This window comes from Magallana gigas, chromosome 2 (genome assembly GCF_963853765.1).
Source record: "Magallana gigas chromosome 2, xbMagGiga1.1, whole genome shotgun sequence".
Taxonomy (NCBI): domain Eukaryota; kingdom Metazoa; phylum Mollusca; class Bivalvia; order Ostreida; family Ostreidae; genus Magallana; species Magallana gigas.
In genome coordinates this window covers 43,893,743-43,919,160 of record NC_088854.1, presented here as the reverse complement: position 1 = coordinate 43,919,160, position 25,418 = coordinate 43,893,743, and the positions used below count along the sequence as shown (strand labels likewise).

The window sequence follows — 25,418 nt, the reverse complement described above, 5'->3', positions numbered from 1 at the left end:
ATAATAAAGTTAAATCAACTATGCAAGCTATCATCTATAAAACATGTGACCTGTTCCAAAAACCTAAACCTTATCCAGCATCCGACTCCTATGGCTCAGATTCAGCATTCAAGCCCATCAGGTGCATTGGTATCATAAGACGCATCATCCATGCAAGTTTGGTGAAGTTTGGACCAGTAATAACCAAGATATCATCATCAGAGGGCACTAGCAATTACAACCTTAACTTCCTCCAGCATCCGCAACCTATGGCTCAGATTCAGCATCCATGCCTGTCAGGTGCATCTGTATCATAAGACACACCATCCATTCAAGTTTGGTGAAGTTAGGACCTGTAATAACTAAGATTTATTTTTTAGCATTCTTGATAATGGAGATCAAGCTCTGCATCTGAAGCTACCTCTGCGATTCATTCATATTACAGTTAAATCAACTATGCAAGTTTGAAATAGTACTATCATCTATTAAACATGTGACCTGTTCCAAAAAACTTAACTTTATCCAGCATCCGAAACCTATGGCTAAGACTCAGCATTCAAGCCTGTCAGGTGCATCAGTATCATAAGACACACCTTCCATGGAAGTCTGGTGAAGTAAGGACAAGTTATAACTAAGATATCATCATCAGAGGGCACCTGTTTCAAAAACTTTATTTAACCAGCTCTTAAAACCTTAACCTCCTCCAGCATCCGAAACCTATGGCTCAGATTCAGCATTCAAGCTTGTCAGGTGCATCAGTATCATAAGACGCACCAACCATTCAAGTTTGGTGAAGTTAGGACCAGTTGTAACTAAGATATAATCATCAGAGGGCACCTGCAACAAAAACTTTAACCAGCTCTAAAAACCTAAACCTCTTCCAGCATCGAAACCTATTGCTCAGATTCAGCATTCAAGCTTGTCAGGTGCATCAGTATCATAAGTCGCATCATCCATACAAGTTTGGTGAAGTTAGGACCAGTAGTAACTTAGATATTGCTATCAATGGGCACCTGCAACAAAAACTTTAACCTGGTCCAACAACCTTAACCTCCTCCAGCATCTGAAATTTAGGACCAGATTCGGCATCCAAGTCTTTCAAGTCCATAAGTAGGTCCAGATGCATCATCCATGCAAGTTTGGTGAAGATAGGACAAGTAATAGCTTAGATACAGGACCTGCAACAAAAACTTTAACCAGGTCTGGAGGCCGACGCCAAGGGTATAGCATAAGCTCTCCTTGACTTCGTCTCGGTGAGCTAAAAGCTACATATCAAATTATCATACAAACTTCGTAAAAACTTCTCGATCAGGGGTCATGCAATTCCCATATTTTTGTTGCCAAGACCAACTACTAGTATGCACTCAGTTTGTCTGCTAGATGCTCTGATTAGAGAAGATCAATTGGTGGTCACTATATGACAATTAATGTCCCGTCTTAACACCTATCAAATACCACTGGGCCAAAATGTCATTATCTTGGTAGAGGCTTCCAATATTATTCTAATCTAAATATATGTACCTACTGTCTCAATTTACCTGGCAGATGCTCTTTGGTAGAAAAAAATGTGAAGAATTATATAATGAATACCAGGTACATGGAATAAGAAAATGCGACATACTATGATGGACCACCAAAAGTGAATATATACCAGTAAATACTTTATATAGTGCAACAGGCAAACTGTCAAGTTCAAAGCAATGTAAATAGTAACCATTGTTTTTTAAAGCCAAGTGAAATTAGATTTCCAAAAATAAAATCAAAAGAAACAACTACTTGTATCTCTTTTTAAAATATCATTTTATTAGTAATTTTTTTTTTATGAAAATGCTATGAAACATGTATGAATATGATCTTGCATGGCATATATAACAATGATTTCAGTAATATAAACGTGGTACTTTTGAACAACAACTGATGTGATTGGTTCAATGAATAGCCAAAGTTAAATTCCACCCTGCATTTCTGTGGTCCACAACTTAAAAGTTCTGTCATATGACACTGTAGCAATGTACTTCAGGTCAGGAGAAATGTCTGTTCCCATTACTTTCCCCTCATGTCCGGCCAGCGTTTTCAATGGAGCCCATGTTGGATGAGCCCATATCTTTGCTGTACAATCATAGGATGCACTCACTAAATAGTTACCATGATTTGGTTGGAATTTCACTTTGCTCACTAAATTTTTATGAGCAGGAATAGTGTACATGCACTTCCTTTGCCTTAAGTCCCAGATTTTCACCGAGTTATCCTCACTCCCTGTTGCAACATGATATCCGTCAGCTGCAAAGTCAATGGAAAATACAGATTGAATATGCCCCTCCAAAAACATGATGCATCTCCCCGTCCTAAGATCCCACACTCTTCCAAATGCATCTAGACCTCCTGTTGCTGCTAAGGCACCATCACCTTGGAAGGCAATGTCATAAACTGGCTTACTGTGCCCTTCCTGATGAAGAATTTCTTCTTGGACTTCTAAATCCCACAGTCTCCAAGAGTTGTCAAAACAGCAGGTCCCAAGGAATCGACCCGAGGGATGATACTTCAAGTGGGACACTCTGTATGGACTGTGGCCCTCAATGTCTGCCACCGGCTCATCGCTGACGAGGTTCCAAAGTTTCACTGCTCCGTCTTGACTACAGGAGGCCATGCAGCATGCATTATCCTCCATTGTCAATGTAGCTTTCGGATGGAATACAATGGCGCCTACATTGCAGTTATGTCCCCTTAGCTGTCTGATAAGCTGACAATCAGGAACTGACCATAGCTTACACAAACCAGACCATGAAGCTACAGCAAGGATTTTACCATTTGGACTAAATTCACAATATGAAAGAGGTCGGACATCTCCAATCTGACTGCATTCATTGGTGACCGCTCGAACTCTCTTGTGGAGGTCTTGAAGCTGGGCATTTTTCTTGGCTGTTGGTAAGAGTTTCTCTTCTTTTTGTTGTTTTATTCTTTCTTTTGCCCGTGGAATAGAATATTTTGCAATCCATATCCTTGCCTCTTTAAGTGCGGAAGTACCTTCATGATACCTGGAAAAGCAAACAGAAAATTTTATCATTTACTTTTAAACAAATATTAATTGAACATTGGATACCCATTCTTTTACAATGAAATAGTTTATAAAACAAGACCTGACCCATTCAAATGCCTAAAACTATCATGTAATTATAAAATTGCTAAATCAAGCTACTTACCATGTCACATTCTCTTCTTCTTTTGTTTTCTTTTCAGATGACTGTTCTCCCTTCCTTAATATCGCCCCTGTGGCTTCGGATCCCAATTCAGCTAATGTTCTTCTGAGACGCTCTCTTCTCTCAGCTGGACCTTCTCCAAACAAACATATCGGCTCTCCTAGTTGTCTGAGATTAGCCTTAACTTCAAAGTCGTCTGTCGACACCTGGATCTGTCTTGCTTTCTTCCTTTTCTCAAGTGTAGCTATCAATTCCTCTTGTCCTTCGTTTGGGTCCCTCTCTGCAATATCGTAAGAACCTCCTTCTGTGATGTTGATATTACCTGCAGCTTTGCCGGCTTTTATAGCATCTGAAGCTAAGGAGCCAGATGAACTATTAGCTGCAAGTCTAAGCTTTTCCTTCTCCTCTAAGCTCCCATAAACAATCGCCCTCTTCACCTGGGGAACATTAAGGTCTTCGTCATCGTCTGAAAAATCCATTCTCTAACCAGAAAATTAGAAAACGACCACCATGCGTTGACGACACAAGACAAGTCGTACGTTTTTATTTCTAGTTCTCCGTTCGCATTCTTTCAAGCTATACCATAAAACTTGATAAAAATATATTTTCGATAAGATGGCATAAAACAACTTACAGGGCTATACATAAAATCAAAAAGTTACCATTACGACGATAAATGTGTTTTGGTTTGGTAATTTATTTTGTAGTTCTATTTTAAGTACAACTTCCCTAGATTCTGTTAACCGGAACTAAAATTCTTCAAGAAAGCAAGTCACCAACAACAGCGGACAGTGCTTTAAATCAAAGAGGCAAAATGATGGATCCTATGCTAAACGAAGATTCTTCCTATGCACCAAAACAGACTTATTTTAGTCCTTATGCTATGAATGGAGGGTAAATACTTCAAGAAATCACTAATAATCAATAATGAATAATGTTATAGAGTGAAGCATTTCAGAGTACATTTCTATTGAAATTGGTCGCAATGTTTTAAGAGAACTTTCGCGATCAAAACAAAGTTTTGGCTAAAATAACAGAACGAAAGAAATAAGGAAGAGAAACTGTAAGAGAGGAAGAAAGATTATTTGACTGATAATTTGACTGATAATTTTAAAAACAATTTGGAACAGAAAACAATAGGTTGGGCTGGATGGCCACCAACCCCCGTTTGGTGGTTTGAGTCCCATTTGATGGTAAAATACCTGAATGGTTAGCTGCAGGTCTGAATCTCCCGGTCTGAAAAAAAAATGGGATGGACAACCTGGGAGCTACAATGCCACCCATTGAAAAAAAAAATTGTATTTATTGCGCACAAAAAACGGGTGCTAGTTTTGAACTGATTAACCTTATTCATGCGCCAATTCTGTGAAAACAATTTGTACCATTATATTCTTCATGCAATTTACTACTGATATCGTCTCTTTTTTTCTCCGGAACATGTTACCAACCTCGCAAAATCAAGTTTATTAAACTTACATCAATATTTAGAATCACTATTTTTTATTATATAATATATGGTTTACTTATATATAAGCATTTTGACAAATTGCTGATTCTTTAAAATTGTTTAGACTTTGGCCCCTAGATGATTCTTGGGCCTCATAAGGGGTTCAGACTTTGATGTAGGATTATTTCTCATATGTAAACAATTGTTAAGGATCTTGTTGAGAATGGTAAACATGTGATATGAATATAAAATCATCCTGTTAGAAAAGGAACTTGATTATAAACATAAGAATTTCCAAGGAAAAAATAGATTTGTATTTTATATACAAAATCTATATGTTTATTTACATTCCACATATTTTTGCATGTAAAGTGTGTGGAAAGCTACTGCACATATAGCACCATAACACACACAAGGTACTAAAAGGTTAAATCACATTACAACGTATTTTTCGGGGCATAGACCGGTATTTATTTTCTCCGATGCGCGAGCCCCAGCTTATCCCCCGGGATCGGCTTATTGTAGGCTCAAAGTTGAAAAAATTAAACAGTCAAATATAAAATCCACTGTTTTTAGCAGTTTATCATCAGGGTTGCTTTTTTTTCGTCCGTTTGAACTATTGTTCGATAGTTGCAGAGACATAGATATAACAGAGCCAGTTAGTATATGCGTCCCTGATAGTTGTCCCGTTGATAATTTTTGTAATGACATTGTGAGTAATAAAATGTACGGTACTGTACGAGGTATTTCTTTTCAACTCCAATCAAAAGAATTTTTTTCCCCCACGTTCATGTATGAACCCTGGAAACTATTATTGCATAGTAAAAAAAAAACGAAACCGGGTAGAATGTAATATGACGGAACTTTTGTGAATTTCTTCATGTCTGCATTCGTGGAAATCACTGGTCTTGGGTGCAGAATAAATCAAATGCTTTGTGTTTTTACAGTTAATTTTCTGTTGGATGAAATAACGGTATTCTGGTGTCGTGTGTATATACAAAGGTGTGAAACCTGTGACTAAAACACAGCCTGGGGGCACGTAGTGTACACCGTTACACCTCACCGCATAAATTGTGTTTTTAACATTACAACTTCTCTGCATAAGGGCAAGTCACTATTTAATTTATTAATGGAAAAGAACACAAATTAAATATTTTATGTGTGGTATTTCATTTTTTCATTCATGCAACTACGGGGGATAACTCTATTTGAATATGAAACCACGTGTTGAGCTAATGGACGCCATACCCCGATTTACAAGTAGCTTTCAAAGTATAACTTGATTAAATGAAATTGAGCAGTAAGGTTTTAATAAAAGGTTTGGTCAAATTTTATACTTAGTTCTATCAGACAGTACCACGGAGGTTGGTGTTGCAATTAAATTTACATTATGTAAAATTACGATACCTAACGATATATACCGACGAATACGGAAGAGACCAAACAGCCACAAAACACAGATATATTTTTTTTAAATGTTTAAAATATATATGTTAAGCAAAATTAATAATTTTAATTACTCTTTTGACTTTCTACATTGATATCTGAAAGTATATACTTAATACAACAACTTCCTTAATCAGCGGTAATACTTTCTTCACCATAGTTATCATCGATTGAAAGTCGGCTTATCCCCCAATTCGGCTAGTCTATGGGTTTTTCCTGAATTTTGTCTGAAAATGAGCAATTTGGCCTTTGCCCCACATCGGCATATGCTCCGAAAAATACGGTACGTTGAATGGTGTTTTCACAAGCGAAAAGCAAAGATCACACTTGTGGCTGTTACCATGGCTCTTCCATTAATTTGAACTTACCCATAGGATTATACAGTAATTTTGAAAAATAATTCACATTTGCAGAAAAGGCAAGAAGGTAAAAAATAGTAAATATAAGCATTAAATCCTTATTTTTTTAAATATATAGTCTCACAACTGCAATGGTGTGCGCAAACCAATAGCTCTTTCATAACGTGTGTTATTCAGTTTGTTTGCACACACCGTTTCAGTTGTGAGACTATATCTTTTAAAAAATAAGAATTCAATGGTAAATAGTCCAGATATTTTGTTTTATGACTCCATTAAGCTACTTTTATCATGTATTGTTCTCAGGTGAGCAATGTGGCCCATTGGCCTCTTTTTTTCTTTTTACTGCTAACCAGTTCTGTGCAGGAATTTTTGTCAAAAGTGTGTCTACTTAAACCAATTTTACAAATGATTGTCATTTTTAAAATTCTTTTTTTCAGAACATGTTTGGCAATAGCAGGAGAAGATTTTGTAGTTGTGGGTTCTGACACAAGATTAAGTCAAGGATTTTCCATCTTCACAAGGGATTTACCAAAAACTTACAAACTGTAAGTTCTTTTTTAAACCCTGAGTATTCCTAAGTCATAGAACAGCTTGCATGTACCTTAAAGCAATATGAGCTGCAATTTTCATGATACGATTTTTTTAAATGAAAATGTTATTTTCTACTAAAATGACAAAAATATCATGGTTTTTAAATTTCTTTTTGCCAAATTTGTGTGAAAAGGGCCCGCCGTTAAGGAGCATTAATTGGAGCGGAATTGAATTATTGTCGTCCTGTACAAAAATTGATTTGCTATATGTTCCTTAGAAGAAATATCTTTCCTCTGACAAAAATTAATGATTTTTTCCAACCTTATTTATCATAAAAGTTTAAGTCACATGCATACTTAGCATACTAGCAGGTTTTTACAACAAAATAAAATTCTGAAAAATACAGCTCATATTGCTTTAACACTGGAATCTGTGGGTATACCAGTATTTAAAATGAATGCCATCAGATATTTTTTCTGATTTTTTCAGAACAACTTCTACTGTGTTAGGCGCATGCGGATTCCATGGTGATGTCCTAACTCTTACAAAAGTATTGAATGCTCGTCTAAAGGTACTTATGAATTCATGTTAATATCAAAGTTTCAGGATATAGGAGTAATGAAACTTTTTAAGAATATTTTTGCATTCATTTTGCACATGTACATTCAATATTTATGATAAGATATATATATATTTCATGTTAAAGTAAGCACTGAAAGGACACAAATCGCTTTAATCTTTGATTTTAGATGTTTGAACATGAACACCATAAGAAAATGACCACATCAGAAATAGCTGCCATGCTGTCAACCATGTTGTATCACAGAAGATTCTTCCCTTATTATGTGTATAACTTGATTGCAGGATTAGATGAAGAAGGTATCAGCTTTACAAGATTGAAAAGTATCATAATTCAGTCATAAATCTATTTAATACTTATATTAGTTTTATAAACAAATCATTTAAAAAAAACAAACCCCAAAACACCATGATATGTACATAGTTCTGTCTCCTTAGGTAAAAGTCAGTATTACAAATTTAAATTAAAGGGTTTGTAGTTTGATTTTTTATGTGACCATTTTTATTACAGGTAAAGGTGTGGTCTACAGTTTTGATCCTGTGGGGTCATACGGATCGGATGGGTACCGAGCCCGAGGGTCAGCAGCTGCCATGTTACAACCTCTGTTAGATAACCAGGTACAGAGTCTCTTTAATCCACAACACTTCTCTTTAAGGTATTCGATCCATAATAGCCCTAGATTCAATGAATCTGGGATCATAACAGATATGTATGGACTTAATACTTAGTATACTTGGACATTATTTTCATATTGAAGTATCAACATGTTACAGTGGAATGTGTCCTAATTAATGACCTTTCCCTTCTTGAAGAGTTGTCCCCCTTTGCTTTTACTCTATAAAAATTAATTCTAGAAAAATCTATACGGTATAAAAATTATTTTCATTAGTTTTTGTATTTCTAATGATAAAATACATCTTTCCACCAAAGCAAATATCGATATTCCTCGTATTAATATTTTTATTTTTAAAAATGTGTTTGTTCCCATAGACCATAATGCAATTTTAATTAATTAATTACTGCTTCGTTAATAATTTTTTAAAAAATTTCTTTGGTAAATCCTTTTCTACTCTAAAATGCTTTTAATTAATATCAAAGTATTAAATACATTATTGATATTCAAGGTTGGAAAAATTAGGTCCTATTATGGATCGGATACCTTAAATGCAAAACTAGCTCATTCTTTGATATGCAGTAAGGGTTCCTGCCTTGTTTTGGATTACATAGGAGGTATTTTGGTAAAAGCTTCTTATAAATCAGGTTTTTCTATTTGAAGGTTAAGTGTATTAAGAAAATTTTAATTTTTTCCCATTCAGCAGGTTCTGGTAAACAAAAAGTTAGCCTAGAACATGTTTTCAAAACAAAGAATTAAGAGCTCAGTATCTCACTTGAAAGTTGAAAATAATTTAGATTGACCATTAGAAATGCTTTAGTTAAACATTTTAACCATTAAAAATTAGAAAATAGGAAACATTTCAATTTAAAAAAAAAAAGATTTTACTGTTGACCGATATTAGAATGTACATGTACTACTAAATCATGCCACTTCATATAATTCATTTGTCAGAAGAACTATTTGTTATGTATTAATTACTTTAATGGCAATACATTTACTTGTTATTTAAACACTGAAAATAAGAAATCTTAATCAATAAAATTTTTAATTAACTGTATTTTATAATAACAACACAAATGGAAGTATTTCCTTACATTGGAATGTAACGGGATAGCTATAAATCTTGAACTGTCCTGACTTTTTAAAACAGAAAAATTGTATACTTGAATTTATAAAAACCTGTAAAAGAAACGGACTTCAGCAGATAGAATGAAAAAGATTTATTAAACTAGAAATGATGTTTCATTTTAGTAGAAATTACAATCTGAATTTAACTATCAACAATTAAAAAAATAACAAATAAATATTTGATCAACAACAGCTGCAGACTAAACCCCCAAAATTCACTAAAGGTCAATTCAAAATTTTTTAAATATTACAATAGATTCACATACTTGTTAAAGAATTTAGAAGAGAAAAAAATTGTTAAAAGTTCCTAATAAATTATTTATCCTATAAAAAAACAAACGTACGTCTTTTCAAGTTTAAAAAATTTGTGGAAGTCCCTGTCAATGGATGCTGACGGGTTTATAAACTCCCGCTAATCAACAGATAAACAGACTGTTGGTTTCCAACTGAATCTGTGCAAAATCAATGGAGAAAAAATCTGTGGAGAAGCAACGGAAAATAGATCTATCTACATGTATTAAAAGTACTTTAAATGTATAAAACATACTAAAATAATATTAGTTTAATTCATTTGAAATTATATTTCTAAAATAATTACCTTAAAACTCTTCTTTCTGGTATTTCAATAAAATTCACAGATTAGGGATATATTTATGCGGATCAAAGAAAATAAACCAGAAATTAACCATAATGCCATAAGCTGCCATTAAAAATAGAAACATCAACAGTCTGTCTGCAGCATGCATGATTACGCAAATACAGGTAAAATAGCAGTTCAAATCTTACATACAAATGATAAACAGATAAGGCTATAAATAAAATAGAACATAGTAGAATGCATATGTAAAGTATCCGATGAAAAAATGTAACGCTCTCTCAATTATACTGTATGTACAAAATGTGTCTACTTTCACTTTATAATTAGATTGACGAACATAGTTAGACTTATTATTTAAATATACAGAATAAAAAAATGTCGAAACTTTACAGGAACATTTTTCTTTAAAAAACCCCAATATAATCAGTTCTAAAAGTAAATACAGTGAAATGGCTATACAATACTGAAGATACAAATATCACATAGAAATTGGCAATTGGAAAATGGAACATTACATTGAAGCATGTCAAAGCTTGGGAGGTTGCTAGTTTATGAAATTATTTCACAATTTTTTCTGATTTGATTCATGTTGAGAGCTAAAGCTCTGTCCACTATTTGCTGATGTAAACTAAGAATATGATTTACTTAAATATAATAGTTGTCATACCTTGATAGAAGGAATTGCTAACTTACAAACAAACAACCTTATAACAACAATATTATATCAAATTTGATTTGGCACTGGTATTCCAAATTTTTATTTACTGATATATTTACTGATGTTGCATTAACTCAACCACCTCTTTAATTCTCATCTGTGTGGCATTTTGTATTCCATTGTTTGTATGCTGTGTGAGAGACTGTTGGTATGAGTATAAAGCAGCCTGGAGGTTTCCAGTCATCTGTTGACAGATCCCAAGGATCTCCCAGGAAATGTCTCTGTAATATTCAAAAACATACTGCCCCTGATCATGGTGAAGTAGTACTTGTAGCTCATCTAGAGCTGCTTGTGATAACGCTGTATCAATGTGTCTGTAACACAAGAACTCTAAAAAGTGTAACACGACAAAAACTGGGATAAATATTACAGGAGTATTTTTCTGTAAAGCTGACTGTTGTTCTGGTATCAGTTCATGAATATAACAGAAGGCGCTGACAAGTTTGATATCCCTTGCTACAGCCTGTCTCATCTTTGTAGACCAGGACTGTCCTCCTAAAGCCTCTGTAAACCTCTCTCTGTTTACACTTGTATACATCAGATATGGCTGTGCTAACTTGACTTTTGTCATCTCTATAACAGATAAAGCTTCCCCGTATCTAAGCATTTTGTAATGATGCATGGCAATAAATAGCATGTCAGAAATACCTCCAAAGCTGGCTGCTAATTTCAGCATGTGACAAGATATTTTGTCAGCAATGTACATCTTTTTGTTGACATTTGTGTTAGTGTACATGTTGTGTAATACAAAATTAGTACGCTGAAGGATGGATGAAGTAAGTTTTTGTAAAGCGACAATTTGATACTGTGTCAGATGTGAATTAACCAGCTGTTCTATCATGTGCATGGTTTTGGTAAAACTAAGTAGGTCTCCCAGACCTATAGATACATGTACATTAGAAGACTCATTGACAAGTTCTATATCATAGTCAACTTCACACTTCATTACACTCTCAGCTGTACAAATAGAAAGTCTAGGATTGTACAGGACATCAATGATATAGGACCTGATAGAGGAACTCTGTAAGAGACAGGTCAGACCTCTCTTGTACAATTCATGTAATTGTAGAAACAATCTGTTTTGTGTCGAGCCATGGACCTTTGTCAGGAACATGTTGTTTTGTGGTATGAAAAAGTTTGGACAAATTCCCTCATACACCCATTTCAGAAGAAGTTTAAAGCAGGCCCAGAAACCAACCAGGAGATTTTGCGGACACCAGTGAGATAGTGTGTTTTGTTGAATCGCCCAGAAAATAGTTGTCTTCATGTGATAGGAACACAACAAATTATTAGTTTCTTCTGATTGTCGATTTAAAACTTCTTTTAAGAAAAGTTTTAACAACCCGTATGTCAAAAACTGACAGTGGCTCATTGATGACACAAGTTTATATTCTGCCTGAGAAAAGGAAATTCTCCATTCTTCATTTTCTTGTTGTCCTAATGGGTGTCCTATAGCTACAAAGTGACAACCATTTCTTATAATGTCATTTACAACTTCCGCATCTGGCCATGAAAGACATCTGTCTATCCATGAGGAGGCAGACAAAGGCCAAAAATCACACATAAAACACCAGGCAGTGTCATATTCCATCCCTGCTCTAACACCACTTCCACAGGGACCATGTACAGTAGAATTAGGGAATACAGCTGAACAAGTTAGGTGTCTGTATGTAAAACTTGATATGTACAATCTGTCATTCATTCTGACACATGCTGATTGGACTTCTCTGTCTGTTGTTTGTGTCAGTAACTGGAGTAAAGTGAATCCTGGTGGACTCTCAGAACTGTCAGAGAGAATCAAGGTTGTATTGGCTATGTTGTAATACTCAGACTGAGACATGTCCATGATCACTCGATGGTTGTTTGGCCAGAGCATGAAGTCCATATCTGATCCCTTCAGCCTAAATCCTTCTCTATGACTTCCACTAAACATCAAAGTGCCCTTATTATTAGTTGTTGCTCCTCTCTTCACTACCTCATTCATGTCCGATATCTCTCTCCTAATGGCCACCTGTCGTGAGGTTCCCATTATAAGACACAGTCCTTGAAACACTGACTCTGACATGTGCTGCATTCCTTCAAATCTATATATGAAAAAAAGTTTGGAAATTAAGATATGATTTTTTAAAAATTTGCTCATCCTTCAATGAGATACATGTAATACCTCTACAATAATTCTACTGTTCCTTGCTTGTACTTGAAAAGTAACACTTTTAGATGATGAAAAAGAACAGATTTTGATAAATAAGTTGTACATATCAACTCAATCTACTATGTTCTGCGCACTTGTTCTGTGAATTATCTTTTAGTTTTAGCTGTATCAAAGATGTGAAAACAATAATTAGATTATGATAATTTAACATGTACATGTTGGTTTATTAATTTCAACATTTTACATGTTTTATTGTTCAGTAAATTTTCCTATTCCATGTAGTTAAAACCAAACATAAACAGTTTAATATACAAGTACTAATTAGGATTGATGCATGTACAGATTTAGAAATTAGAGATAGCAATTGATTATTTAATTAGCATTCTGTCAACCAGAAGTGTCAATTTCAATTGAATTCTAAATGCATTGTGCTTCAGTGTATTTTAAACAGTACTTTTAGTCATCAGAAATTATAGTGTTCTTTTAAGAATTTTGCCTGTACAACTTGAATAGAAGACATATTTTAAAGACTTCTAAAGGTTGAAAAGGAGCAAACAATGAGGAGGACAGCAAGGAAATTTTTCATACATTAAAATGTATTGGCCTTGATTGACCATAATTCATAATGTAAATATTAAACATTTTACTGCCAGGTAATTAGTTTTATGATATATACAACTAACCGGGAAGGGATTACATTAATTAAATTGAATTTTGACTTACATTCCTTGGGAAAAGGACTCCATTTTGAATACCTGAGGAAAAAACAATGCTATTTTTAGATGTGGTATTCCCCATACCTGGGTAAAAATTGTACTTTCAATTTGATTTAACTCTTTGGTTTGTCTTGAAGTTCTAAGCTGGGAATATGATATGTTTTTGTCATGTACCACTTGGTAATGAAAACTTGCATTTTGCATAGATGCTCTGTTAGAACGTAATTACAATGTTTTGCTCACCAAGACAAAGTTGGTGGTGGGGTATACCCTTGGTGTCAGCATCTGGTTAATGTTTTTGGAGCAGGTTAAAGTTTTCGAAGCTGGTGCCCTTTGTGACCATATACGGTATAACTACCATAATTATTACTGGTGCTATCTTCACCAAACTTGCATGTATGGCACATCTTGTGATAACGGGCCATAGGTTTCCAATACTAGAGGAGGTTAAGGTATTTTGAGCAGGTGCTCTTTGATGATATTTAAGTTATTACTGGTCCTATCTTCAATAAATTTACATGGATGGTGCATCTTATGACATGTAATTATACATCTGACAGACTTGAATGCTGAATCAAGCCATAGGTTTTAATTGCCAGAGGTTAAGGTTTCTTGAGCTGGTTCAACTTTTTAGAGAAGGTCCCTTTGATAGCCATTTATAAGTTATTATTGGTTTTATGTTCACCAAATGTGGATGCATGATGCATCTTGTGATGCTGATAATCACCCAACAAGCTTTGATGCTACACCTGAGCCTTATGTTTTGGATGCTGGAGGAGGTTAAGGTTTTTGGAGCAGGTAACATATCTAGGTAAATAATGGTCCTTATTTCTTTAAAGTTGCATGGTTGATTTAACTATGTAATTGAATCACAGAGCTAGCTTCAGATATGGATAGAGTTCTTGATTATGCAGATGCTTTTTTAGAACAACTCAAATTGTGCTAGGGTCTTGTTACATAATGGAGTAAATCCTGTTCATATACCGTAACTGTTGATGTGCAATGTAGATGTTGCTTCAGATACAGATTTTAAATGCTGTCTTGACCAACTTTTCATTGTTCTTGTAACTTTGGATTTAAAATTCAGATCAAGAGCAAGATCTCCATTATCAAGAGTGATAAGAAAACATGGTCCTACCTCAAAGGACTATGTGCGGTATGGTCAAATATCTGCCCCCAATTTCAACCAATTTTTAAATAGTACCGTATGAAAATGAAATCTTCACAAATCATTGTAAAAAGGATGCCTATAACTTTAATCTTGATTTTAGTCATCATTGCTCACTCGCTGTTTATCTATGACGTCACTTAAATGACCTAATTTCCGCAAATTTGCAAACAAATGAAGATATTCTCATTTTTGCTCTATATTTTGCATTCGGAAGTATAGAGCGCAGGTCTGCTCAAGTGCGATTTTAACATATGTTTTTCTTCAGATAGTTATACATATTATACTAAAAAATGGTACTTGAGCAAGCCTGCACTCGATGTTTCCCAGTCGAGAAACCATCGGAAAACACCCATATTTTGCTACAAAACATCAATTTATCAAAATAATGCAATTATTATATTCATGACGTCATTTCCACATTATGACGTCACTGTGGTGATAATCTTTTACACCTTTATTTCCAATAGGATTTTAACTATCTTTCACCTTATTTTAAAGCTCTTTCTAAAACTTTGATTTTGGGGGGCAAAAATTGCATAAAACTGCACTTAGTCCTTTGCATGATGTGTGTGATTGTTAATATACCGGTATATCATGATTCCTTTTCCTATGATATTGAATCATATGAAATTATGTTTTGTTTATTGTTGATATATATCACGATTGCTCTTCCTATGATCGTGTGTACAGTATCATATTGCATTGTATGATATTCAATATCAAATCTTATGATACAAAGAAAATAGAATAACAAATGTGTATCCTAAATTACGACAGAAGCCATTTAAGTGAAATTAAATAGTTTATATTTATTTACTTACAAATATATTATTCATCTACGTAACATTTACCTGGCATTTGTGAAATTACATGCTGAATTTTTGATTTTTTGAATAATAAGGTATGAATAGAAAACAACAACAACAAAAATTGATAATTACCAATTTCAATCTTTTTTTCAGATTGGTTTGAAAAACCAGCAAAACGTCCAGAGAGTCTCCTTGTCAAAAGAGAAAGTGGTGAACCTAGTGAAGGATGTATTTATATCTGCAGCTGAACGCGACATATACACTGGAGATGCAGTGGTTGTCCACGTTATCACAAAGGACGGCACCACCACCGAGAGATTTCCACTCAGGAGAGACTAAAAGCTGCTCTTGTACGACGTCAAGGATTCCACTTTTAGTGCTATGTGAATGTACTCTATATGTAAATGGTTGAATGAACCATTCTTCTCGTTGCATCTGTTTCATTGACAGGTGAAAACTTGGCTCATTACATCATTAAATTTTGTAACATTAAAATTCTTTAATAAATGAATTGTGTTTTTTCACATTATATAAGAATTCAGTGAAGGAATGAAAGTTGAAAAGGGGGGGGGGGGGGGGGCTGATAAATATATACTAGTATGCTATCATAGTCTCTATCTGAAAATCAATGCAGTTCTTGATTGTATTTTGTGCACTGGAAGACGAAAAACCCATCAACTTGTCAGTTGATGCATCTTGGTCAGAAGTTATACATTTATCGTTATATAAAAGCATCTACAGGGAAGGTGTGTTATGATAAAAAAAAAATGAATCACTGTGGCTTTGTTTAAAAACTGAAATTAAATTGAATCTGAGCGTGTAGTACATGTGCATGCATACTCCATACTCATACTCTAATAATCATATTCTAAAGTCGGACATGAAAAGGGGAAATTTTGAGAGCAAATATTTATTTCAAGAACTGCCTGAGTAAGAATTTAGCATGATCGGTGTTTATACTTGCACAGCTTTATTTTCTGCAGGCCTGATCAATCTTACCCACTGTAATGCCTGCTAAGATTGGCTTAACATCATCTTTGGCCATAACAAGAATTGTAAAGCCATTTATAGTCATAACTTAATCGCAAATGTTGTGCTTGCAGCTTGTGACATCGAGTATTCAAACATTTATATGCATTTAACTCTTCACAGTGTTTTCATCATTTCTTAATTTTCTCCTTAAGTTAACAAGAACGATGTAAAAACAAGTTAATGAAAAAGTTGGTGCGCTCATTGTTGCAGTTTCAAAATAACGACCTTTACCAAAGAAAATAGCTGAACACATCATAGTTATGCAATCAATAAAAGGAATATGTGATTTTGTTCTGGGCTGTGTATAGGCTACATTAAAGGAGTCCCTGGGAATTTTATTTTCATTTCAAGAATGGCAATATCTAAACTGCATCTTTACATAGTATTATTTAAGTATGTGCAGTAATAGGCCAAAACGGGCGACATTTACATTTGCATACCAAAATCAAATATCACTATGTGAAATATTTTCATTAAAAAAATGCTAATCCTTTTTGCAAAAAAAATCTTTCGAAATACTGTATACATAGCCTACATGAAAAGAAGCCAATACTGTTCCTTTGAATTAGCAGCAAGAGCTCTTGCATTACAATTTGCTTCAATACTTGAGTGGAGTTAGATCTCAATTACAGCAATCAATGGAGTGCCATCTTAGACTTTTCAACAATCAATGTCCATGTATTATCTTAAGATTTTCACATTTCTTCAGGATTAACATTACCTTATGCTTTGTTCTATCTTAAGGACAGACGAGACGTTCCTCAATTTTATATAATTTTCCTTAATATTTTATTCCTTATTTATTAACATTTAAACCTGTTAATCCCCCAAAATTCAGGGTATATTACCAGGCTCGTTTTGGAGCTAGAATATTTCGAATTTTCCTTAAAATAGCATTCAAAAAGCATTTGAAAGCTTATAAGTAAAGTTATACTAATCATTTTCAATTGAACACTTTAGATCTACATGTAAATAAAAAAGAATCATATTACATAAAAATATAAATATGAAATTGCGTAGTGGAAATCTTCACGTTGTGGAGATATAATCAAAGTACTGAAGTACTGAAAGCCGGGCTCTTTTGGTGTCATTATGCATATTGTGTAGTAAAGACTGAAAATCAATCTCTCTCTCTCTCTCATGCTTTTAATGTCGGCAAAGCGTCAAAGAACGACCAAATGTTGTAAGCGGCTATAAACAAAAATATGTCTCTCTAGTAGAAAAAAAATTAACAATTGCTGCTTTGAATACAATCCCCATTTCTTCAACGCACAGTAAAGTAGTTCTTGGAAATTCATGCGCATTGTATGTGTCCAAAATGCATAGTCTTGTTTTTAAAACACATTATTGATAAGAAAACTAAAAAAGATAGACAATTCTCTCGAAAATAAAACAAAAATAAAACAAAATGCCAACACTTTTGAAAAACTTGGCTCTCTATGTAACTATTTAGTATAGCGGAAGCTTTTACTTTGACGCCGTTTGGTTTTTTGTTTACTTTGCTATTTATAGTAACATTGGCGATTTGCCTGCCTAGAGCCAGGACTCTGCTTTCAGCAGGGCCAGGCGAAAAATCAAAGTACCGAAGAACTGACGGGAGTTGATTTTGTCGATGTTTATTTATTTTAAAATCAATGATATGTTATTTTGCATGACAGGTACATGTATACGTAGTTTCTAATTTGAATTACGCATATTTTTATAATATGAATTTTTGAACTTTTTCGACTAGAATGTCGAGAAACCTCCATATGAATCATGTTAAATAATATTTAAAGATAAAATAAATTCAATCAAACTATGTATCAGTGGTAGAAATATTTCTCGAAAATTGTATGGATCCAAGCAATTATTTTATATTGAACTCTAGTCTCGTTAAACCAAACGCTCGGCTGACACCGTAAATCTCCGACAAGGGTCTACGGAGACAATCGAGCGTCGAGTTGAACGAGACTATATTGAACTCTGGCGTAGGAATACATACGACTACAAAAAATATTTAAATTGTTCGTACCATTTAAAATCTGACTATTTTTAAGGTATTTGTAAATAAGTTTCCTTGAAAAACAATGCTTTAGCATACATCACATCGAATTCATCAATTATTTTCAAGAACTAAGTCTTGTCAGGAGCAATGATTTGTGCTGAGGTCCAAACACTGTTTCACTTTCGGTTTGTCCGAGTGACTGCATAGGAGAGTCGATTAAAAATCAACTCCCAAAAATTGAATATAGGTTGCATCTGACCTTAATCCAAAAGAAATCTATTCTATACAATAAAAATTTGAATCACAAAGAAAGACCAAATTAATGTCAAAAGGTTTATTCCATTCATTAATACACAGATGTTAAACAAAGTCCGATTGTAAAATGGAAAATAAATGCTACAAAACAGACACTGGATGTGGTAAGTTTGAATACTGAAATAACCCATCAACCCAAGCATTTAAACGCAATGCATATAAAACCGTCGAAAATGGAAAAAATTCAAAACTCAACTGGTAATATTAAAATAAACCATCAACCTTGTTTATGAACAATAGAAACTGCAGAGTGGCAATTTGGCCTGGATCTTTTGATTTCCTTTTCCCTGGACTGTGTGCTAGCAATGTTAACAGTGAAGAAGCATATGAATACAAAAAGAACCATTAAACTTGAGAATAACTCTGCTTTTGCTCTGACAGTTAACTACCACTTCCATCTCCATAGCAGGGGCCCCAGAAATATATCCTCACTATTTGGGGCCCCCCAACGGTTGGCCTTTGTCTTTGCCACGTAATTTTATGCCTAAAATAAACCAAAACAATCCTATTATTTGCATGTTAAGTAAATTGAACAAATAATAATGGTGCATAATCTTGCAAAGGATACAGACTGGATTTTTCTTTTTCTTTTTTTTTTGTTCTAACTGTGGATAAAATAGTACCTTGAAATTGATTACCTGATCAGAGTTTACACACATACTACATGTACACATTTGAAATTGGATCTAAAATGCATTTGAACTTTACTCACCAAGGATTCTCTCCATTTTGGCCAGCACCTGTTGATTAGGAATAGCCTTTCCATTCTCATATTCTGTGACGATTTGAGTTTTTTCATTAATTTTCTAAATAAAACAAATTAGAAGCTGTTTATAGGGAAACAAACAAAAATATGTCATGATTACTAACCATAAGAATTTTTTTCTTAATGTACTATGATAAACCATCTAAACTATTACAATGTATAATATTTATACAAAAAAAAAAAGAATTCACAATATTCTCAAAAATAAACTATTTTTATTTTAATGTAATTTTGTTTCCCAACTTCAACGAATACATTCAGACATCTTTATTCATTAATTTGAAACCTGCAATTAGAGACCACCTGCCTTTGGTGGCCAGTTTGTCACTTCCCAAAAGTTTACTGCTGTCTTACTAATTTATCAACATACTGTATACAGGGTTACTTTTGGCCAGTATGTATAGAAAATTGGTTAAATCTGCTTTTATTTATTCAATAATATTTACTTGATCTATTACCGGGGGTATATATTCTGCATAATCTCACGTTTCGTATTGTGAGGTAGCTGGTGATACTCTAGCCTAACTTTTGCCCCGTGTTATTTTCACCCTTCTTAACTTGCAAACGATTTCAACCCATCTTGAATTCGCCTGCCCAAGGTTATGTTTAAAGAGAGATAATTCGAGACATAGGAATTCGTCCAGTCTTGAATTAACCCGCTGACAACGCGGGCAAAATGAGCAAAAATTAAACGGGGGCAAATATTTCCCTGTATAAAGTTATCACAACAAAGACTGATGTGCATGATATTTGCTTACCGTGGCCAGATCCTTCTGAGAAAGCTTCTTCTGATTACGCCCATACTGGATCAGTTTTGACACATCCATTCCCACAGTATCATGGTGAAGTTCTTCTGTTTCACGGTCCAGTTTGGCTGTGTTTTTGTCTCCCTTAAGTTGCCTATTATGGCCTCCGTCATCTGCAAACAAGTTACAGATTTACTGCAACACATAATTTCCATTGTGTTGTAGAAAAAATATCAAGAATTTACCTCTCAAAATTGTTTTCAACTCCATTGAACTTTAATACATATTATACAATCTAGTCCAATATTACTTTGACAGGGGTTTTACACATGTATTCTTACATTTCTTGGTAGTTTCTACAGATAATCCTTGTCTTTGGGCTGAGTTAATAGCCTGAAATATGAGAGGAATTATTAATGGCTTTCTATAAAAGAAGGAGTAACAAAATTTTCATATACAAGTGTATGTTTATACATGTATTATATTTTCCTATATTGCCACTCGTTTTCACAGTTGTGTAAAAATCAGAGGCCTGAAGGGCCTAAGAGTCAACTCGCTGTGAACATGTTGTCAATATTTGTATGTGTTTGTTTTTATTACATTATAAGTAATACATAAAAAAAAATTCTGTCTTTTGTAAATAAATAAACATAGGTGAACAAAGATTACAGGGCTCATCGTGGCAGACATCACCTTTATGAGACCAGCTTTATCATATTAAATAACGTACTGATAATAATATTTAGATATCCTATTTATTTTAAAAAATTATTTTTCACGATTCATGATTTTTTTTATCTTTGATATGTTGTAGCCAGTGATAATAAGATACTTCTATACTTAATTCATGATTATTTCAAATTCTGTGTGTTAAAAGCAGAAAAGGGTCAATAAATGTCTGATTCCTGAATCATCAACTCGGGTCAGTACTTTCAGTACTTTGATTTAACACGTTCTGTTGACATTTCAATGATAGACTGGCAATGCATAATATCGTATGATAGAGACAAAGGACCAGTATATTTTAATGACGAAGAAATAGGAGCTATTTGCATTATATCGCACATTATTAATTCACGTTTGTGCTCAAAATCCACTCCAAGAGATCCGATGACAGCAAGGGTCTTCTTGCTTCGCGAGCTGGGTTTTTCTAAAAATAGATTTTACGCTTAATATGGAACAAGGTTTTCCCCGTGTAAGTTGTTGAATTCATGGGCGGCGATTGAACAAAAACTACCTTGATTTGTTTTATTTTTTAAACATCAAGAAAAACTTTAAAAATATATGTGTAAAAAAAGACAAGATTGTTTAAAAGTTAACCATTTCAAATTGGAAATCACGCAAACAAAAGAGGTTAATGCATCACTATTTTCATTAGCGCATGAATAATGTAGTGCAAAATTTTTGCAGAAACGGCTATGATAACAAGGACTCGCTCGCTTTGCAAGCCGACTCAATAATCTATATAAAACCAAATAGCTATACTGGAATGAGACCAATTCTCACCAAAGACCATTTCTCACCAGTGCATTGATACGTCAATTTATCAACACATAAAATTTTATATGAACAAGAATAAAATTCCTGGGCTGATTTAGGAACTGGACCAAGGTATTAGTGGTATAAACATTTGGTATAAATTTCATGTAAATCCGTCAAAATTTGTAGGCATGAGAGCGCTTACAAGGTCAATTTTTGGATAAAACGGAGTCATTATTGTGGTCAAAGTCCCATAACTCCAACAAAAAGTATCGACCAATGCTGATTTTCGAAATTGACCAAAGTATTAGTGGTATAAACATTTGGTGTAAATTTAATGAAAATCTGTCAAAATTTGTAGGCATGAGAGCGCTTACAAAAAAGTGTGACGGACGGACACATGGACGCACGCCCGGCATTTCTATGTCCCCGCTCCGCGTTGCGGCGGGGGACAAAAATGATGTAACAATGCATTGGCATTAATGGTACTTGGGGAGAATTGGTAGCACACCAGTACTATTAATGAAATTAAAATACAGAGAAAGAAATCAGTTTGCAATAAAATGAAATGGATACCACTACCAATTACTGCCATTTGCCATAAAGATACATATTTTTCAAACTAAGGTCCGTAGGACATTATCATTTTGTTCATCATGCACATAGCATTTTTTTTTTCAAGCAGCTTTCTTATTTTTACCTAATTTTTTTTAACAAACTGCCCCCCCCCCCCCCAAACAATTTTGGAACAGTGTTGAAAATTATAGGGAAACTTAACATAATTTGTTTGCCCAACCCCCTCCCACCCAAAACACACTTTCAAAAATGATATGTGCCTGTCGACAGAACATTTCATGTAGGCCATAACAGGTACAAGTTGTATATCATATACATGTACCTAGTAGTGTATCAGCCCGGGCTGTTTTGCCCTCGGGGCTGATATTTCTCTGTCTCAGCCTGGGGGTGTATTGCCCTCAAATTTTAAATCGATAATTCCCATATATATCTCTAGACTAGTTTGTGAAATAACGATAGAATAATGAATAAATAATACTTAGCATCACCTTACACGTCTGAATATTTTTATTTCTTGCCGAAATTTGAAAAATAATAATTCAAAAATAGTGCCAAAGAGTGATATGTATCTAAGTAAGGGGAGGTAACTTACACAACGGTTGTGTATTTAAAACAATAGCACGCTTTATTTAATATCAATCAACATTTAAATTATGGAGGATATAGAGAAGGATGGAACGAGACTTAAACTTAGAAAATCAGAGATTAGACTGTAAAAATTAAGTGGTTGAAGTAATGGACGTTCTTATGAACGTTCTCAAACAACTTGCTATACCAACTTATGGATTTTTATGAATGGAATCTGACAGGAAACTTACGAAATCCCAGTGAAAGAATTTGACTCATTACGAAGATGCGTAGGATTGAAGTTTCTCTCTCGATAATTTGAAACCTAGAAGATAGTGCTTCATTTCAGACGACAGACTCCCTTCTACTGTATTTCAAATAACAATCGTTTGTCAACAAAGTCCAGCAACTCTTACAATTTTTAACACATATAAAAAGGAAAAAAAGAACAAGTTTTGTAAATCTGAAAAAAATCTATAGCTTCTTCATGTTACATTATATTCCTTATTTGTAATTTGAATAAAAGTCTTCGATTTTAGATATATGATATAATTAAGACAACATCACACTGTTGTTTTGATCTCGTCCCTGGTATCAGCCCTCGGATGGTATCGACACGTGCATTTCGGGCTTGGGCCGATACCAACCGCTTGGGCTGATACCAGGAACGAGATCAAAACAACAGTGTGATATTCTATATCTAACACTTTCTAGTGTTAAATCTTAAGCGAACTAGTGTGGCGCGGCGCCATGCCCCATTTTATCAGCGCCATGCCCTTTTTCTAAATGCCATGCCCTTTTAATAATAACTAAAAGTGATGCCCTTTTTATTGAAAGTAAATTTAATTCAAAACCACCATTGCCCTAGCCTCTGTTTTGATTGCAAAGTTAAACCAACACTCGCTGGACTTCACGCACGGGTGACCTGAGACAATAGACGATACAGGTAAACTAGAGAGGCCCAAGCTGAGGGGGTATACACAGCTGTCCTGTATAAATGGGCGATTTGACACCTAATTACTGGTACAATAATTTGATAAATAACAACTGAATTATCTCCTTGAAATTAGTAGGCTAATTGTAAAAGCTAGCTTATCATTGAGACATCGTAAGGTTATCTATAAATAGAATTAACACAAAACTTGACAAAAGAATATATCTTATGAAGATAATTTGAAATTTTTAACACTGAGGCACCTAAAACCATGTTTTCACTAATGAAACATTTGAATAAAAATGTTGATGTGGCGTTTTCTTATTCTTTTATAAGCTTTTAAACAATCGTCAGATTAACAAGAATTTTCTCTGTTTCCCAAAAAACGTAACTCTTCTTCTTGAAGGATGCAGAAACTTAATTCATTATAAAGATTGTTATGCAGATTTTAATGCAGATTGATTTTTAAAAAGCTTAAAACAACAATTTAAATATCCAAATTTGTGTGGTAAAAAGGGTTTAATAATTTTGCCATTATTTGTCTACATATTCTCTAGACTGAGAAGTGGACAGGCATACCCTGCATCAATGCTATGCCTGTCCACTTCTCAAAAGATAATATTGTCTACATTATACATGTCCTATGATTCATTACTTGATACAGATATGTTTAAGTTCACATATTACATAAAGCCTAAATGAAATAAAGAATTTTTAACGCATTATACTTTAAATCTAGTCAGACCAATGCCATGACTGTTCTAAGGGATATAAATGAATGTAAATCAATTTAAGAAAGAAAAAAAAAAGATTGATTCAGAAAATAAAATATTGAATAAGACTTATGTGAATGCAAAAGCAAATCATTTATTGTTCAATTATCTTGTTTCATTACAGATCTCAAGGTCACACTTGATTACGATGCATAATTTTCCTTATAATACATTTGTTTCAAGGATTAATGATTTATAATATTACCATAAAAAAAGGTGCCCCTTTCAAGGTTTTATAATATTTACCGCGGAGAAAAGTGCCCTTTTTTTCATTATTTAACATGCCCTTTTAAAATCCTAGATTTAACACTAACTTTCAGATTTGCTACTGATTGTGGAACTGAACTGTAAACAAGGTGACCAAGATCTTGTATTTTTTTTAAATCATACACACAATAAAAAAAACCCAACCCCATTAGATTATTTTTCTTCATTTTCATACATTTTTGTTTGAAATGAAACTTGTGGTGTAAAATGAAGAAAATTAAAACACTTTTTTGGCTATGACGATCAGTCAAGTTACCACCATATGAAAAATTAGAACTTTGTTTATCAAATTACATTGTCAACAATACGGATGAGATACCTGCTGAGAACGCAGTTGACTGGCTTTTGGTTGCTTCTTTCTTATATATGTAACTTCATCCCAGTCTGCCGTTGCCATTTTCTCCCAATATAATGTAAAATTAAAAGTATTACAGCGTTTTTAAGGTACCTCGGTTACAACGTTACATGCAATGGCGTGTTATTAGAATTTCCAAATTTAGAACGTGTCGTAAAAGATCACATCCGGTAT

The 25,418-nt window shown here is 33.9% G+C and overlaps 4 protein-coding genes across 4 annotated transcripts; 1 reads left to right on the top strand and 3 right to left on the bottom strand.

Annotated features, from left to right (window-relative positions):
* Positions 1 to 1,896: 1,896 nt before the first annotated feature.
* On the bottom strand, positions 1,897 to 3,722 carry LOC105343416 (U4/U6 small nuclear ribonucleoprotein Prp4). The gene is made up of 2 exons (XM_011450792.4): positions 3,180 to 3,722; positions 1,897 to 3,014 (listed from the first exon to the last, which is right to left on the bottom strand). The coding sequence occupies exons 1-2, from the start codon at positions 3,653 to 3,655 to the stop codon at positions 1,925 to 1,927; spliced, it is 1,566 nt and encodes a 521-aa protein (XP_011449094.2). The 5' UTR covers positions 3,656 to 3,722; the 3' UTR covers positions 1,897 to 1,924.
* Positions 3,723 to 3,908: 186 nt separating this feature from the next.
* LOC105343419 (proteasome subunit beta type-1) lies at positions 3,909 to 15,958 on the top strand. The gene is made up of 6 exons (XM_011450794.4): positions 3,909 to 4,070; positions 6,866 to 6,973; positions 7,449 to 7,530; positions 7,709 to 7,838; positions 8,050 to 8,156; positions 15,601 to 15,958. The coding sequence occupies exons 1-6, from the start codon at positions 3,991 to 3,993 to the stop codon at positions 15,784 to 15,786; spliced, it is 693 nt and encodes a 230-aa protein (XP_011449096.3). The 5' UTR covers positions 3,909 to 3,990; the 3' UTR covers positions 15,787 to 15,958.
* Positions 9,030 to 13,979, bottom strand: LOC105343417 (uncharacterized). Its single transcript, XM_011450793.4, has 2 exons — positions 13,475 to 13,979; positions 9,030 to 12,683 (listed from the first exon to the last, which is right to left on the bottom strand). The coding sequence occupies exons 1-2, from the start codon at positions 13,669 to 13,671 to the stop codon at positions 10,655 to 10,657; spliced, it is 2,226 nt and encodes a 741-aa protein (XP_011449095.3). The 5' UTR covers positions 13,672 to 13,979; the 3' UTR covers positions 9,030 to 10,654.
* A 2,829-nt stretch (positions 15,959 to 18,787) lies between the features above and the next one.
* On the bottom strand, positions 18,788 to 25,396 carry LOC105343420 (endothelial differentiation-related factor 1). The gene is made up of 5 exons (XM_011450795.4): positions 25,209 to 25,396; positions 20,635 to 20,686; positions 20,306 to 20,466; positions 19,494 to 19,587; positions 18,788 to 19,265 (listed from the first exon to the last, which is right to left on the bottom strand). The coding sequence occupies exons 1-5, from the start codon at positions 25,284 to 25,286 to the stop codon at positions 19,213 to 19,215; spliced, it is 438 nt and encodes a 145-aa protein (XP_011449097.3). The 5' UTR covers positions 25,287 to 25,396; the 3' UTR covers positions 18,788 to 19,212.
* Between the last annotated feature and the right edge of the window lie 22 nt (positions 25,397 to 25,418).

What these genes read in the sequence shown, in the direction of transcription:
- LOC105343416 (XM_011450792.4), bottom strand. Translation starts at nt 3,655, where the DNA reads ATGGATTTTTCAGACGATGACGAAGACCTTAATGTTCCCCAGGTGAAG. An exon ending in GAAGAAGAGAATGTGACATG is followed by an intron (nt 3,015 to 3,179) that starts GTAAGTAGCTTG and finishes TTGCTTTTCCAG; the next exon opens with GTATCATGAAGGTACTTCCG.
- LOC105343419 (XM_011450794.4), top strand. Translation starts at nt 3,991, where the DNA reads ATGATGGATCCTATGCTAAACGAAGATTCTTCCTATGCACCAAAACAG. An exon ending in TTACCAAAAACTTACAAACT is followed by an intron (nt 6,974 to 7,448) that starts GTAAGTTCTTTT and finishes TGATTTTTTCAG; the next exon opens with AACAACTTCTACTGTGTTAG. An exon ending in AACCTCTGTTAGATAACCAG is followed by an intron (nt 8,157 to 15,600) that starts GTACAGAGTCTC and finishes TCTTTTTTTCAG; the next exon opens with ATTGGTTTGAAAAACCAGCA.
- LOC105343417 (XM_011450793.4), bottom strand. Translation starts at nt 13,671, where the DNA reads ATGCAAAATGCAAGTTTTCATTACCAAGTGGTACATGACAAAAACATA. An exon ending in GAGTCCTTTTCCCAAGGAAT is followed by an intron (nt 12,684 to 13,474) that starts GTAAGTCAAAAT and finishes TTTCATATATAG; the next exon opens with ATTTGAAGGAATGCAGCACA.
- LOC105343420 (XM_011450795.4), bottom strand. Translation starts at nt 25,286, where the DNA reads ATGGCAACGGCAGACTGGGATGAAGTTACATATATAAGAAAGAAGCAA. An exon ending in GTCAACTGCGTTCTCAGCAG is followed by an intron (nt 20,687 to 25,208) that starts GTATCTCATCCG and finishes CTCATATTTCAG; the next exon opens with GCTATTAACTCAGCCCAAAG. An exon ending in CTCAGAAGGATCTGGCCACG is followed by an intron (nt 19,588 to 20,305) that starts GTAAGCAAATAT and finishes TGTTTTATTTAG; the next exon opens with AAAATTAATGAAAAAACTCA.